Here is a 15,886-nt window from a genome sequence, read left to right on the forward strand (position 1 = left end):
AAAACTTCCAGGGATGAGGCTTCCACCATCTCTTTGGGCAATCTGTTTCAATGTGTCACCAAACTTCTTCCTAATGTCCAATCTCAATCTCCCCTCCTCTAGCTTGGATCCATTCCCCTGAGCCCTGTCACTACCAGGCACCCTAAAAAGTCCCTTCCCAGCTTTCTTGTGGCCCCCTTCAGATAATGGAAGGTCAGAATAAGGTCTCCTTGAAGCCTTCTCTTCTCCAAACTGCACGACCCCTACTTAGCAAAGCAATGAATCAGCATACCAAAGGCAGCTTGCAGACAATCAGAAAAGCCTTTTTCACACATCAACACATGTATCAAAACCAGGTAAGGATTTATCAGTGTCACAGGTACTGACACTCAGTTGAGATACTGACACTTTTGAGGTCAGCTTGCTAGACAGCTGCACAAAAAGTTGTTGTGTTGTTAATTTACATCCCAAATGAGATTGTTACAAGTATTGCTTATTCAAGAGATTAAACCAACTCAGTGCTCTGAGCCTACAGAATTTATCTGCAGCAAAGAAAACCACTACAGGGACACCTAATCCTCTTCAGGTGACAATGCTCTGTACTAACAGAATCACACAAGTGCTGAACATTTTTATGGTCAACATTTTTATGGTCCACTTTCAAAAGTTTCTACAGAATCATAAAATTGTCCCTCAATGGCTTTCTTATAGGTCCCCTTCAGGTAGAATCACAGAATGGACCTCAAAGCCCATCCACTTCCAGCCCCCTGCCAGAGGGACACCTCCCACTAGAACAGGTCGCTCAAGATCTCATCCAACCTGGTCTTGAACACCTCTAGGGAGGTTGTGGAGCACAGAATCACTCAATGTGACCAAAATCACATTCTGTGATCCACAACCTCCCTGGGCAACCTATTTAGTGTCTCACCACCCTCACTGCCAACAACTTCTTCCTAACATCCACTTTCAATCTCCCCTCTGACACTTTGAACCCATTCCTCCTCGTCCTATTGTTACAAGACCTTGTCAATAGTTCCTCCCCAGCCCTCCTCTAGCCCCCTTTGGATACTGGAAGGCCACTCCAAGGTCTCCTCCAAGCCTTCTCTTCTCCAGGCTGCAGAGCCCCAACTCTCTCAGCCTGTCCCACAGCAGAAGTGCTTCCACAGGTACTAGAAGGTTACTCCAAGAGCTTTCTCTTCTCAGGGTCAACAGGAAAGAAAACCCAAAAAGCAATCAACACACCTATTAAATCCTGCTCATCCATTCTAAAACACGAGGGCTTCATGGACAGGTCCAGGACTCTAATGCAGCCATCATCTGATGCCAGGACTACTTTGTCTGAGCTACACCAGTCCACATCCAGGATGCGGAAGTTGACGTTTCTCCCACTTCTCAAGCTGCTCACCATCTGCACCTTGAAAAGCAGAGTTGTTTGTTATTTTCAGTAGGCTCTCCATCATGCACTGTAAAGACTCCATCAGGTGCCCACGAGGTGTATCACGAAACTGGCAATAAAAAGGGAAGGGAGCCACAAATCTTTTTAATGCTGATCTTTGCCTAAGAAGAGGGAAGTTAGAAACCTTGCAGTGGGGCTCATGGTTGCCTTCAAATAATACTTCTTCCTAAGTGGGAGCTGAGACCCTTTTGATACAGCTTTTGTTATCTTTACCATGGAAATTTTATGCCAGAAAAGTGGTGGAAATGTATAGAATCATAGAATGGAAAAAGAATCATAGAAGGGAAACAGAATCATAGAATGGAAATAGAATCATAGAAGGGAAACAGAATCGTAGAATGGGAATAGAATCATAGAATGGAAATAGAATCATAGAACAGGAATCACAGATTGGTTTAGGCTGGAAGGGACCTCAAAGCTCATCCAGTTCCAACCCCCTACCATAGGCAGGGACACCTCCCACTACCTCCATCCACTGCCATCAATCTGGATGCATATACGTATTTCTTGTATATTGTTCCCCTCCCCTATACCTCTTTGTAACTCCCCTACCTCAAATACCTTTTATTTAGTGGTAAAGGTTCTTTTTCTTTTGAGAACCTCTCTCCACCTACTAACCACAGCCCTTCTAATCCACCCCAGAATGGCACTGACCCTCCTGGCCACCAGAGCACATTGCTGGCTTATGGTCAACCTCCCATCCACTAGGACCCCAGATCCTTTTCCCCTTCACTGCTCTCCAACAGCTCAGTCCCCAACCTGTCCTGATCCCTGGGGTTGTTCTTTCCCAGGTGCCTGACTCTATCCTCGTCTTTGGTGAATTTCATTCAATTTCTCCCTGCCCTCCCCTCAGCCTGTCCAGGTCTGGCTGAATGGCAGCACAGCCTTCTGGTGTGGCAGCCACTCCACCCAGTTTGGTGTCATCAGCAAACCTGCTGACAGTGCCCTCAGACAGGTGATTGATGAATATATTGACCAGAACTGCTCCCAGTACTGACTCCTGTGGGACCCCACTAGTCACAGGCCTCCAACTAGACTCCATCCCATTGACCACAGCTCTCTGGCTTCTTTCCTTCAACGAGTTCCCAATCAGGGAGTGCCCTGACCATCCTGACCACAGTGCCTCAGTGCAAGGCATCCCTTCCTATGGCAGGGGGGTGGAACTAGATGATCTTTGAGGTCCCTTCCAACCTAAATGATTCTGTGATTCTACATCTCAAAAGACTTCTGAGCATTACAAGAGAATTCCTGAGTAAAATGAGAAGCTAGAGAATGTTACATTTCAAGTGTCTCTAGCTTTCTAGCAGTACCTAACAAGTGACACACTCCTTAATACCCACAGCAGTTAAGAAAGCTGTAGTAAAAATACAGACTGCAAGATTGAGGACTCCCCATTAAACTTTTCATGTCTGCCTCAAAAAAACATTACAAGAGAACGCCAAAGGGTACAATGCAGACACTGCCAGCTTCACTGAGTGAAAAGAACTTTGCCCTGATGACAGCTTAAAAAGGCTGGAACTAAAAGGGCAATGTCATGCAACTTTATTATACAACTGTCAGCAAGGGATCAGAGCTAAGCAAAACTTAACCCCTGACTTGCTCTGATTTTGAGAAATAATGTGTGTTTGCAAAGAAGAGCCTATGAGAGCAAGAGATATTCACCTCTTTTGAATCCCATATTTCTGCTCCATCGTTGTACATTGCAAGGAGCTTTTGGTTTCCTTTCCCAGGTGCAAACCGAATCTTTCTAACCCAGCTTCGGTGTGTGGGAATGCCTCTAAGGAAAGAAAAGGGTAAGATTAGCATCAATCATTCCATACCTAATACTGGGGGTAGTTCCCAGGATCACAGGATGTTAGGGCTTGGAAGGGACCTCCAGAGATCATCCAAGTCCAAACCCCTGCCACAGCAGGACCATAGAATCAAGCACAGGTCACACAGGAAAACATCCAGGCAGGGCTAAAAAGACTCCAGAGTCCACAACCTCTCTGGGCAGCCTGATCCAGTGCTCTGTGACCCTTACAGTCAGGAAGTTCTTCTTCATGTTGAGGTGGAACCTCCTGTGCTGTAGTTCACATATCTTTGCCTCTTGTCCTACCCCAAGGCACAAGTGAGCAGAGGCTGTCCCTGTCCCTCCCTTCCTGACTCATTGCCCTCAGATATTTCAGTTGATTAAATCCCCTCTCAGCCTTTGTCTCTCTCTGTGAGCATTGCAGATCCTGATGTTGTACAGATTGAGGAGAAGAAGCTACATACACACACACAAACAGCTTTCCAAGATAACATGAAAAGAGGAAAATGCCTGAAATAAACACAGTGCTTAACACTTTATTAAAGGCCATTGCAGACTGACCATAACTGTTCAGCTGGTTTTAAAATGTTGCTAAAAGATTTTAATTCATCTGAGAAGCACAGAATGGTTTAGGTTGGAAGGGACCTCAAAGATCATCCAGTTCCAACCCCTTGCTATAGGCAGGGACACCTACTAGAACAGGTTGCTCAAGATCTCATCCAACCTGGCCTTGAACGCCTCCAGGGAGGTTGTGGAGCACAGAATGTGACCAAAATCACATTCTGTGCTCCACAGCCTCCCTGGGCAATCTGTGCCAGTGTCTCACCACCCTCACTGCCAACAACTTCTTCCTAACATCCACTTTCGATCTCCCCTGACGCTTTAAACTCATCTAGTTCCATCTTACCTGCCACAGGCAAGGACACCTCCCACTAGAACAGGTTGCTCAAGGTCTCATCCAGTGTGGTCCTGAACACCTCCAGGGAGGTTGTGGATCATAGAATATGATCTTTGATCATGTTCAGTGCTTCTGTGATCCACAACCTCCCTGGGCAACCTGTGCCAGTGTCTCACCTCCCTCAGTGCAAACAACTTCATAACACACAGTTTCAGTCTCCCCTCTGACACTTTAAACCCATTCTTCCTTGTCCTGCCATTACAAGACCTCGTCAATAGTCCCTCCCCAGCCCTCCTGTAGCCCCCTTCACATACTGGAGGGCCACTCCAAGGTCTTCTCCAAGCCTTCTCTTCCCAGGCTGCAGAGCCCCAACTCTCTCAACTGAATGCAAGAGAGAATTGTAACACAGTAGGCATTTTGTGAAAAATTACTTCTAAATCCTTGCAGATTTTACCCCAAAAGTCACAGACGACCTCTTACAACGACAGAACAAGAGGACACAGCCTCAAGCTGCATCAGAGCAGGTTCAGGCTGGATGTTAGGAAGAAGTTCTTCCCAGCAAGAGTGACTGGCACTGGAATGAGCTGCCCAGGGAGGTGGTGGAGACCCCATCCCTGAAGGTGTTTAAAAGGAGGCTGGATGAGGCACTTAGTGCCATGGCTTAATTAGAAGGGTTAGGTGACAGATTGGACTTGATGATCTTAGAGGTCTTTTCTGATGTGGTTAATTCTGTGATTCTGTGAATAAAAATGAGGAGGGAAAAAAAACAACCAAGCATTCTAACACTTTCCATCTGATGACAGATTTCATTTCATAGAATCAACCAGATTGGAAGAGACCTCCAAGGAAGTTCTTCACAGAGAGAGTGATTTCCCATTGGAATGGGCTGCCCAGGGAGGTGGTGGAGTTTCCATCCCTGGAGGTGTTCAAGCAAAGCCAGGATGAGGCACTTGGTGCCATGGTCTGGTTGACTGGATAGGGCTGGGGGATAGGTTGGACTGGATGATAGAATCAACCAGGTTGGAAGAGACCTCCAAGATCATCCAGTCCAACCTAGCACCCAGCCCTAGCCAGTCAACCAGACCATAGCACTAAGTGCCTCAGCCAGGCTTTTCCTGAACACCTCCAGGGATGGTGACTCCACCACCTCCCTGGGCAGCCCATTCCAATACCAATCACTCCCTCTGTGAAGAACTTCCTCCTAACATCCAGCCTATACTTCCCCTGGCACAACTTGAGACTGTGTCCTCTTGTTGTACTGCTGGTTGCCTGGGAGAAGGGACCAACCCCCACCTGGCTACAACAATTTGCACTCTTACCTGGACATTCTGGCTTTCAAATCCCAGAAGTTTAAGTTCCCATCAACATCCCCAAGAACCAGGATATCCCCTTTCCAGGCAATGCATGTGATGCTACCCATACTGCCCTGGAATCATTCAAAAAAGCAGAATAAAATGTTGTGATTAATAGAGCCAAGCATAGGAATAAACATTTTGACACTAACAATTCTTTCTAAGCAAATGCCACATGATGTATAAGACCAAATTCTGCTCAGTGAAGAAAGGAAATCATTCTACTGAATGTAAGCATTTCTTGAGTCTGTCACATGTGCTTCAATATGCTTCAAAAGAAACTTCCTTCTGACAAATTTGGGGTTTAAAGCAATGCAAATCACTTCTCTGTCTCTTATTGCATGGGAACAGCAGCATGACAGACTTCATTAATCACAACCCTGGCATATATTTATGAACAAAATAAGAAGAAACAAATCAAAGGTGTCCTATTTGGGAGTCTGGTTTAGCAAAGCTTTCAAGATCAAGTGAAATAAGATTGTTCTTCAGAGTATCTGGAAAAACCCAAACTTAACATTCACTAAAGAGAGCTTTGGCCCACTCAAGCCCTCCAGATGGCATAAGATAAATCCATTAACAGAACACAACCATGCTTCAGTAACATCTCTTTTGCCACTCAAGCCTTTTTGTATATGCTTCAATAAAATCCTTGCCATGTGATTTGAGAAAGGACATCAGAGCCTATGAAGATCCTAAATTGTGGCAAAAAAAAACCCAACAGAAGTAAATGATTTCTTTCAATGGTGCTCTCAGTATAAATATTAGGAAAAGAGAAGTGCTTCAGTGAAGTTAGAATTTGCATTTCATGTTTCAAACTACTGATTTAATGCCCATCCACCACTCACTCCTACAATGCACATCCCTGATATTTTTTCAGGCAATAACAGCCAAGAAAAAAAATCAAAGTAGAAATGATAAAGAAAACTGAAACTCACATCAGGAGGAATTCTTGCACTGTCTTTTACTGAGTTTCCTTCTACTGTGAGGTGATAAACTTGCCCATCAGCACCTGTAAACACAAAGTGCTCTCTGGCAGAGATGTTCTGGCTCAGCTCTGATTTACTTTCAGCCTCCTGTAACAAACTTGAAAGAGAACAAAACAAAATACAAGGATTTCTTTCTTGAAATTACAATTGCAAGGCAAATTATCACAGAATCATAGAATGTCAGGGGCTGGAAGGGAGCTTGAAAGATCATCTGGTCCAGCCCTCCTACCAGAGCAGGAGCACCTAGACCAGATCATACTGGAACACATCCAGGCAGTTCTTGAGTATCTCCAGAGAGGGAGACTCCACAACCCCCATGAGCAGCCTGTCCCAGTGCTTTGTCACCCTCACAGGCTAAAAATTCTTCCTCAGATTCCCATGGAACCTCCTATGCCTCAATTTGCACTCATTGTCCCTTGTGCTGTCACTGGGCATCACCCAGCAGAGCCTGGCTCCAGCCTCCTGGCACTCACCCTGCACATATTGATAAGCATGAATGAGGTTACCCTTTAGTTGTCTCCTCTCCAAGCCAAAAAGCCTCAGCTCCCTCAGGCTCTCATCATAAGGAAGATGTTCAATTTCTTCCTAACTAATGCACAGAGGCAGCACAAAAATATATACATCCTTCAAAACCAGAAGCACCACTTAACTCATCTATCACAGAATAGGGACCTCACAGGTCATCCAGTTCCATCCCTCTGCCATAGGCAGGGACACCTCCCACTAGAACAGGTCACTCAAGGCCTCCTCCAACCTGGCCTCGAACACCTACAGGAAGGGAGCAGCCACAACCTCCCTGGGCAACCTGTTTGACCACTTGTGGTATTCAGGGGAAAACAAAGAGTTCTTGACTTGAAGGACCAAGTAAGTAATAGACTGTTACAGACACACTTGACAGAGACTTGCCCTGTTTCATTCAGCAGTAAATCAAAGCTCTACACTTAAAGGCTAAAGGGAAGCCCATAAAGTTGATTTAATAGAATAACAAAGTTGCCTGGGTTGGAAGAGACCTCCCAGGGTCATCCAGCCCAACCCCCTCTGCAGTCAGCAGGGACACCCTCAACTAGATCGGGTTGCCCAGAACCCTGTCCAGCCTCACCTTGAGTATCTCCAGGGACTAGGCCTTGACCACCTCTCTGGGCAACCTGTTGCAGTGTTCCACCTCCCTCATGGTGGAGAACTTGTTCCTAACATCCAATCTAACTCTAATCTTCTCTAGTTTGAAGCCATTGCCCTCGTCCTGTCCCTGCAGGCCTTTTTAAACAGTCTCTGTCCATCCTTCTTGTAGCCCCCGTTCAAGTACTGTCAGGCTGTTATAAGGTCTCCCTGGAGCCTCCTCATTTCCAGGCTGAAGAACAGCATGTTCCAAAATACTCTGTTCTACAGCCCAATGGCATATGGTGGAAAAACAGCAACTGCTCAAAGAATCTCATTAGATCAGAATGAGAAATACCTGATCACAGAAGATTCTAAGCTGCTAACTTCAGTATCTGATGCAACTGTCTGCCGGGCCATGGCCTCACGAGCTGCCAACTGCTTTTTCCTCAGGCTTTTCAGGTTATGAGAAGGTGACCACTCCTGTGGAAGAAAAAGGTCCAGGAAAAGTGCAAAAGGCAAAAGTTTACTCTCTGAATTTATTTGGGGGGTTTCAAATCCTTGTAATGAGTTCAATGCAGATTGCTTTCTATAACACTGTTCCCTCCACCAGCCAAGGAGCCAATCCAAATTGGATACCAGTTCCTTGACTTTTTTTTTCCCTTGCCTCTACTTGATGACAAAGCAAAACAAAAAGGTGAAAGCATTTATCTGTGTGCCACAGATGCAGCAATACTTTGCTGCAAAATTGTTCTATGCTATCTCAACATACTACATTTACTAAACAGTAAGTAACAGATTTTATTCCTTACCAAAGCAGTCACTGTTGGGAAGTTTTTGGACATTTCTCTGAGCAGAGTGCATGTTCTGACATCCCAGATCTCCAGGGGTTTGTCTTTAAAGACCACAGCTAGGTACTGCCTAAAACAATAAGAATTTACTACATCAAAAGGAATCATTACTCTCTTATTTGAGCATTTTATTTCACACAAGATGTTCACGTCAACACCTGGGAAACACTCAAAGACTAAGAGGAAGCAGAGAAAATTCAGGTGACTCAAATCTCACTCTGAAACTTGTGATTTCCTTTGAGTTAATGAGGTGCAAAAAGAGTCTTTCTGAAAGACAGTCCTCCTTCAAAGCCAAAAGAGCTCTTACAAGTCTTTTCTAACCCAAATAATTCTATGATTTGAAGCTAAAAGATGTAGACATTTCTGTCAAGTGGTACTGCTCAACTGCTATAAAGAAGCCAAAGGAAGGGATTCACAGACAGCAGCAGCAGCTCTAATTTAGGCCTGCTCAGCCTGAGCTGATGGCTGCACAAGATAGCAGACAGACAGGCCAAGGCTAGAGGTTGGACACATTTTTTCCCCCTCCACTCCAGATGCATAACACTTTCCTAATCCAGTGATAAAGGAACACAAAATCCTCTTACTCTGAACCACTTCTCAGTCATGTCTTCAAAACCTTTCATCTGCAGAGCTAGATGAGGCAAACACCTTCAGTCTACCACTTCTCACATCCAGCTTGAAAATAGAGAGGCTCTGCAGCTACATGTACCCTTCACAACCATATCAGCCTCTCTTCAAATGATCTTTTCTTCTCCTCACTTAACATTTTGTTCTCTTCACCTAAGCCCAGGGCTCTCCTTATTTTTTAATGCAGTAATAAGTTCATTTTATGGTTGAACTCCTGCAAATTCCCTGGAACACAGACATGCTTCCAAAAATACTCCTGTGCAAGCTAGAGAACAGTATTTTCTTTCCTTCTCTGTAAAGAAGAAACTACTACAATGTAGAGACGTCTTGTTCAACTCAACACGACTTTAATTTTACTTACACAGGGAAGTACAGAGTCCTACTACTATTCTTTTTAATACTATAATGACCAGAGCCTCCTGTCACTGGCCTGATCTCAAAATCTGGATTTCATGGCAAAGAGTTTGGTCATTCATCATCTGACTTCTCAAACTTAACCTCACATCTGAGTTTCCCGTAGATAGATGTTATATAGATGTGAAATATTCACTTGGAAAAATGAATAAATATGTGGAAATCCCTTCTACCTTTAAAGCCAATCTTGGAGTTTAACTCACAGAAAAGGGAATTAAGTCATAATGGAACCAAAGCTGACAGAAGCTGTTCAGGATTTTTATCCTCCCTAGTATCATCAAAATGGCATAGAAGAATAGAATGGTTTAGGTCGGAGGGGACCTCAAGAACCATCTAGTTCCAGCCCCCCACCATAGGCAGGGACACCTCCCACTAGAACAGGTTTCTCAAGGACTCATCCAACCTGGTCCTGAACACCTCCAGGAAGGTTGTGGAGCACAGAATCACAGAATGTTATTAAAGATCTCTCTGTCTGTGAAGAAGCAGGGGGAGGTCTAGGCTGGATGTTAGGAGGAAGTTCTTCCCAGAGAGAGTGACTGGCATTGGAATGGGCTGCCCAGGGAGGTGGTGGAGTTGCTGTCCCTGGAGATGTTCAAGCAAAGCCTGGATGAGGCACTTAGTGCTATGGTCTGGTTGACTGGGTAAGGCTGGGTGCTAGCTTGGACTGGATGATCTTGAAGGTCTCTTTCAACCTGGTTGATTCTACGATTGTGAGTTCCTCCTAACATCCAGCCTATACCTGCCCAGCACAACTTGAGACTGTGTCCCCTTGTTCTGTTGCTGGTTGCCTGGGAGAACAGATCAACCCCACCTGGCTATAACCTCCTCCAGGTAGTTGTAAACAGCAATCAGGTCACCCTTGAGCCTGCTCTTCTGCAGGCTGCACACCCCCAGCTCCCTCAGCTTCTCCTCACAGGGCTTGTTGCTCTCAATGCCGTTGCAAGATTTTTCCATGCTCTCAGAGAAGAGCATTTGTTCCTGGAATTTCTGTTCTTCCTGTCAAGTCATGGAGATGTTCAGGCATTGAAGTATAATTTATGAACTACACACAGCTAATCTACTTACTTCAAATGAGACACCTTTATCATTTCAATAGCTGGCTCATCGTTGCCTCGCTCCCCACGGAACGCGATGCTCCTGCCTGGAACACAGAAAAGGACAAAGGGGAGAACAGTTACTAAACTAAAGAGAAGTAGAGAAGTAGAGAAGTAGTTTCTGAGCTACTCTGTTCAGAAGTGGAACATCTCCAAGTATCCTATCATGTCTTAATTTATCTTATTACTGTCTAAGCTTTGCTGCATTTCAAAGGACTAAACATAATGTAACCTCTACTGTCCAATACAATTCTTGACTTGCTTCCAGAGCACAACTGAAATTGATACATCTTAAACATTAGATAGAATCATAGAATGGTTCAGGTTGGAAGGGACTTCAAAGCTCAGCCAGTTCCAACCCATTGCAATAGGCAGGGACACCTCCCACTAGAACAGGTTGCTCAAAGCCTCCTCCAACTTGGCCTTGAACACCTCCAGGGAGGTTGTGGACCACAGAATGTTATTAAAGATCCCATTCTGTGATTCTGTGATCCACAACCTCCCTGGGCAACCTGTGCCAGTGTCTCACCACCCTCACTGCAAACAACTTCTTCCTAACATCCACTTTCAATCTCCCCTCTGCCACTTTAAACCCATTCCTCCTCATCCTGTCATTACATTACACAAATATGCAGAGAGAGTTACAAGTGTTATTCTTCTCCACTCAAAGCCAATGAGCTAAACTCTCAACTGAGGAGGGGGAAGGAAACTCATTGGTAGATTTCAAGTTTCTAAGAAAATTAACTCTGCCCTGAACCACATCTTAAAATCCTTCCACAGTGAAACACTAATTCATTCTAATGAATGAATGAAACACCAATTAATTTCAGCTTGCAGAAGAGAAGGCTTTGAGGAGACCTTGTAGCAGCCTTCCAGTATCTGAAGTAGGCTACAGGAGGGCTGGGGAGGAACTATCGACAAGGTGTTGGAGTGACAGGATGAGGAGGAATGGGTTTCAACTGGCAGAAGGGAGTTTTAAAGTAGATGACAGGAAGAAGCTCCTTACAGTGAGGGTGGTGAGACACTGACACAGGTTGCCCAAGGAGGCTGTGGATCACAGAATCACAAAATGAGACCGAAGATCATATTCTTTGATTCTGTGATCCACAACCTCCCTGGTGTTCAGGACCAAGCTGGATGAGGCCTTGAGTGACCTGTTCTAGTGGGAGGTGTCTCTGCCTGTGGTGGTGGGTTGGAACTGAATCTCCCCTCCAACCTAAACCATTCTAGGATTCTATGCTTTTATACTCAACTGAGCAGAACTATTCTCTTTTCCAGCTAAAGAATAAAACTTACAAAACTCACAATCTTAAGAACTCACAATCTTATTCTTGAAATTTTGACCCACTTGTACAAAGCATTTGAGAATTAAAGGCATTATGTCTACATAATAACTACCTGAAGGGAGGTTGTAGCCAGGTGGGGGTTGGTCTCTTCTCTCAGGCAACCACCAATAGAACAAGGGGAGTGCTGGGGAGGTCTAGCCTGGATGTTAGGAGGAAGTTGTTGGCAGAGAGAGTGATTTGCATTGGAATGGGCTGCCCAGGGAGGTGGTGGAGTCACCATTCCTGGAGGTGTTGAAGCAAAGCCTCAATGAGGCACTTAGTGCCATGGTCTAGTTGACTGGCTAGGGCTGGGTGCTAGGTTGGAGTGGATGATCTTGGAGGTGTCATCCAACCTGGTTGGTTCTATGATATGATTCTATGATATCACAAAAATAATGACCTACAAGCACCAGGGTGTCACAGCACCTCCCATGCAAGTTTCCTTCCAAGCAAATTCAAATTTTCACACTTCAGCCACCCCTGTGGCTGCTTGTAGCTAAATTACTGATCTCACAACAATTATGTCAATAAATCTAGTTAGCAAAAACACTGTTAGAGCTCTCATGTCAGAAGGCAGGCTACAGGAAACCTCCCACCTCTCCTGTCTTCATTAGTGATCAAACACCCTAGGAATTTTCTTCCTTACTGGTGTAAATGAGGATTTTGTCAAAGTAGTCATGAAGTAAATACAAATCAGCACAGCTTCCTTAGCACTAGAACAGAAAATTGGGCTAATTAGTGGTGGAAGAACCAACAGTTAAGTAGCTAAGCCTTTCTTGTCAGAGAGAAAGCTAAGTTTTTGAAGCAAAAACATACACTGTGGTGTCAGGCAGTCACTTTTATTTGCAACTTGGCCGCCTGTAGAAATCCTGCACCTTTCATCACTTCTATTTAACCAATGTTCCAAGATTGATTTACAAGCTGAGTGAAAAATCAAAGGCCCATTTCCCACTAAATGAATTTTACAAAGCATCTACCTTTTCTCTTTTGCTTTTAAACGAGTGGGGAAAAAAAAACACTATGGGGGGAAAAAAACGATGGTATTATTACATTAAAGTAACAGCCTCACTGTGCAGCACCCTGTAAGAACAAAAAATTGAGTCTTTTTCCAGGTTCTTTAAAAAAAAGGGATATGAAACCTCACTTTATGCTACATAAACTAATTGAGAATTAGCCATGTGTTAGAAGATTCAGGCTATTCAGTTAGAAATTGATTGTCTCCACGTTTTCCCCTTCAAATGTAATTTGAAATTATCTAAGTGCTTCCTATTTGGGGCTGTTTAATCTCCCCAATTACACCTCCTGGTATTGTGCAAATGCTGAACTCCATCACAAATGCATTTGTCAGCTATGGTAAGGCCAGAAGAGCTGAAAACCACAGAATGATAGAATCATTTAGGTTGGAAGGGACCTTAAAGATCATCCAGTTCCAACCTCCCGCCATAGGCTGGGACACATCCCAGTAGAACCTCAGATGACCTTTCAGTTTTGCTATCAACAGTAGCTTTAAAAGCTTTTGTTTGTTAACTCTTCCAATCCTTTACAAAAGTCTCTTGTTTCATTAGTAAAATGCATGTTTGGTTTGTTTGTGAATTCCAAGGGAGGGGATTGTCCCCCTCTACTCTGCTCTTGACAGATCACACCTGGAGTACTGCGTCCAGTTCTGATGCTCCCTGCATAAGAATCACAGAATCAAGCAGGTTGGAAGAGACCTCCAAGATCATCCAGTCCAGCCTAGCACCCAGCCCTATTCAGTCAACCAGACCACGGCACTAAGTGCCTCATCCAGGCTTTTTCTGAACACCTCCAGGGATGCTGACTCCTCCATAAGGACAGGAAACTGCTGGAGCAGATCCAGAAGAGGCTACAAAGATGATCAGGTGGCTGCGGCACCTTCTCTAAGCAGACAGGCTGAGAGAATGAGGGTTGTTCAGCCTGGAGAAGAGAAAGCTCTTAGAGAAACCTTCTGGTACCTCTGGAAGCACCTCTGCTATGGGACAGGCTGAGTGTTGGGGCCCTGAGGCAAGAAACAGCAAAATGCCTTGGAGCACACAAGGAGGGCAAGTCAAACAAGACACTAATATGAGCGTAAATGGGGGGACCCCACCTGGAGGACTGTGTGCAGTTCTGGAGACCCCAGCACAAGAAGGACATGGAACTGTTGGAGCCAGTCTAGAGAAGAGCCACAAAGAGGCTGAGAGAGCTGCAGCAGCACTGCTATGAGGACAGGCTGAGAGAGCTGGGGCTTGGCAGCCTGGAGAAGAGAAGGCTTGGAGGAGACCTTGGAGTAGCCTTCCAGTATGTGAAGGGGGCTACAGGAGGGCTGGGAAGGGACTATTGACAAGGTCTTGTCATGACAGGATGAGGAGGAATGGGTTTAAAGTGGCAGAGGGGAGATTGAAAGTGGATATTAGGAAGAAGTTCTTTGCAGTGAGGGTGGTGAGACACTGGCACAAGTTGCCCAGGGAGGCTGTGGATGCCCCCTCCCTGGAGGTGTTCAAGGCCAGTCTGGATGAGGCCTTGAGCAACTTGGTTGTTGAAGGTGTCTCTGCCTATGGCAGGGGAGATGGATAGACTTTAAAGATCCCTTCCAACCCAAACCATTCAATGAACCCTTGAACTTCACATTCATGCACGCACTCAAATCCTGGTCACAGGCCTGGTCTACCTTGAGAAATGTCCTGTTGCTGACCCAAAGCATAATAAATGGTTCAACACTCTTTCAAGAGTACATCAAACACTGGCTACAGGTTGTGACAAATCACACTTGGCACTCTATGCATTTAGTGCACAAAGTACCCAACTAATACCTGTGCTATGTGACTGCCTCTACGCCTCCTGCTGACATATATTCATCCTTTCAGTAAGTCCCAACCACAGACATCTTTGCAAAGGTGTTGTTTCAAGCCTGTCTGTGGAGCACCAGGTGGAACATGTTACACAGCTTCACTAGGGACAGGAGAGCAGAACCAGCTAAAAGTCCTCTTTATTACTTGATTTTGTCACAACACTCAGTAAGAACTCAGGCTTGTCACTCCCCAGCAAATCTGTCAGCCTCTATTTCTCAGCAAATACTGACCTGTTGGTAGATCCACCAGCTGCAGCTCATTCCTTACCAGCCCCAGATTGTTAGGTGTTGATGTGGCAAAGGAAATAAATCCAGTCAAGCTTATCCACTCAATTCCCCTGTCATCAGAAAAGAGAAAAAGGAGCAGATTAGCAAAAACATTCAAATGGTTACAAATCAGCCTGGACTGAAGCAGAGTTTTGGGCTTTTTTCTATGCATGTTCTTTAATATGACAACAGCACAGAGTGGTTTTGTACACTTGATGGATATACTGTACTTCAGCATAAAAAGAAGCTACATGTTCACAACTACAATGCATAGTTACTAAGAGCTTCCTAGTCAGGCTACATTGGTTCTTGTGTGGTTAAAACAACAATTTCAGTTAAGAGCACTGGCAGCTTTTGTTCAAATCCCTCACAAATATTCAGCACTGCAGCAGGTCAGAAGGACCACTCTGATTAAATCAGTGGTTTACTAAATGGGAAGAACAACCAAGTAACTCTAATCTGCCAGGATACTGGAAAATACTTGTATGGATAGCAGGAGACTTGATTCTTTGAATACAGAGAGAGGAGAAACAAAGATGACACTGAGAGAGAGGCCCTGAACAGATTTCAAAGGTTAGCACAAAGGAACTGAACTCTTGGCCTTCCTTTTTCATGGGCATTCACAAAGCAAGTCAACTGGAAGAGCTGCAAGAATGTAAAGTTACCCTGTGTACAACACATTGTCCCCACAAATGGGTTCTAAGCAAATCCCTCAAGTATGGCACAGGCTACAAAAAGATAGGAAGTGGCACTAGGTGGTACTGTTCCAAAAGGAGATAGCTCTCTGTTCCCATCTCAGAATCACAGAATGTCAGGGGCTGGAAGGGACCTCCAAAGCTCATCCAGTCCAAAACCCCTGCCAGAGGAGGAGCACCTAGAGCAGATCACACAGGAATGCATCC

At 44.9% G+C, this 15,886-nt stretch overlaps 1 protein-coding gene across 5 annotated transcripts in view; it reads right to left on the reverse strand.

Annotated features, from left to right (window-relative positions):
* The window catches only part of WDR11 (WD repeat domain 11), a 66,217-nt gene that overhangs the window by 15,547 nt on the left and 34,784 nt on the right, over positions 1 to 15,886 (reverse strand). For all 5 annotated transcript variants that reach the window (XR_010302488.1, XM_064144255.1, XM_064144253.1 and 2 more), the window contains exons 12-19: positions 14,949 to 15,055; positions 10,516 to 10,591; positions 8,371 to 8,479; positions 7,917 to 8,041; positions 6,413 to 6,560; positions 5,445 to 5,551; positions 3,098 to 3,212; positions 1,222 to 1,393 (exon numbers count right to left, since the gene is read on the reverse strand). Coding sequence is in view for 4 of the 5 variants with exons in the window: in XM_064144255.1 (XP_064000325.1) it covers positions 1,222 to 1,393; positions 3,098 to 3,212; positions 5,445 to 5,551; positions 6,413 to 6,560; positions 7,917 to 8,041; positions 8,371 to 8,479; positions 10,516 to 10,591; positions 14,949 to 15,055 (959 nt within the window). In the remaining variant the exon portion in view is untranslated. The remainder of the gene's footprint in view (positions 1 to 1,221; positions 1,394 to 3,097; positions 3,213 to 5,444; positions 5,552 to 6,412; positions 6,561 to 7,916; positions 8,042 to 8,370; positions 8,480 to 10,515; positions 10,592 to 14,948; positions 15,056 to 15,886) is intronic.

The sequence above is a fragment of the Pogoniulus pusillus genome, chromosome 6, assembly GCF_015220805.1.
Source record: "Pogoniulus pusillus isolate bPogPus1 chromosome 6, bPogPus1.pri, whole genome shotgun sequence".
NCBI lineage: Eukaryota > Metazoa > Chordata > Aves > Piciformes > Lybiidae > Pogoniulus > Pogoniulus pusillus.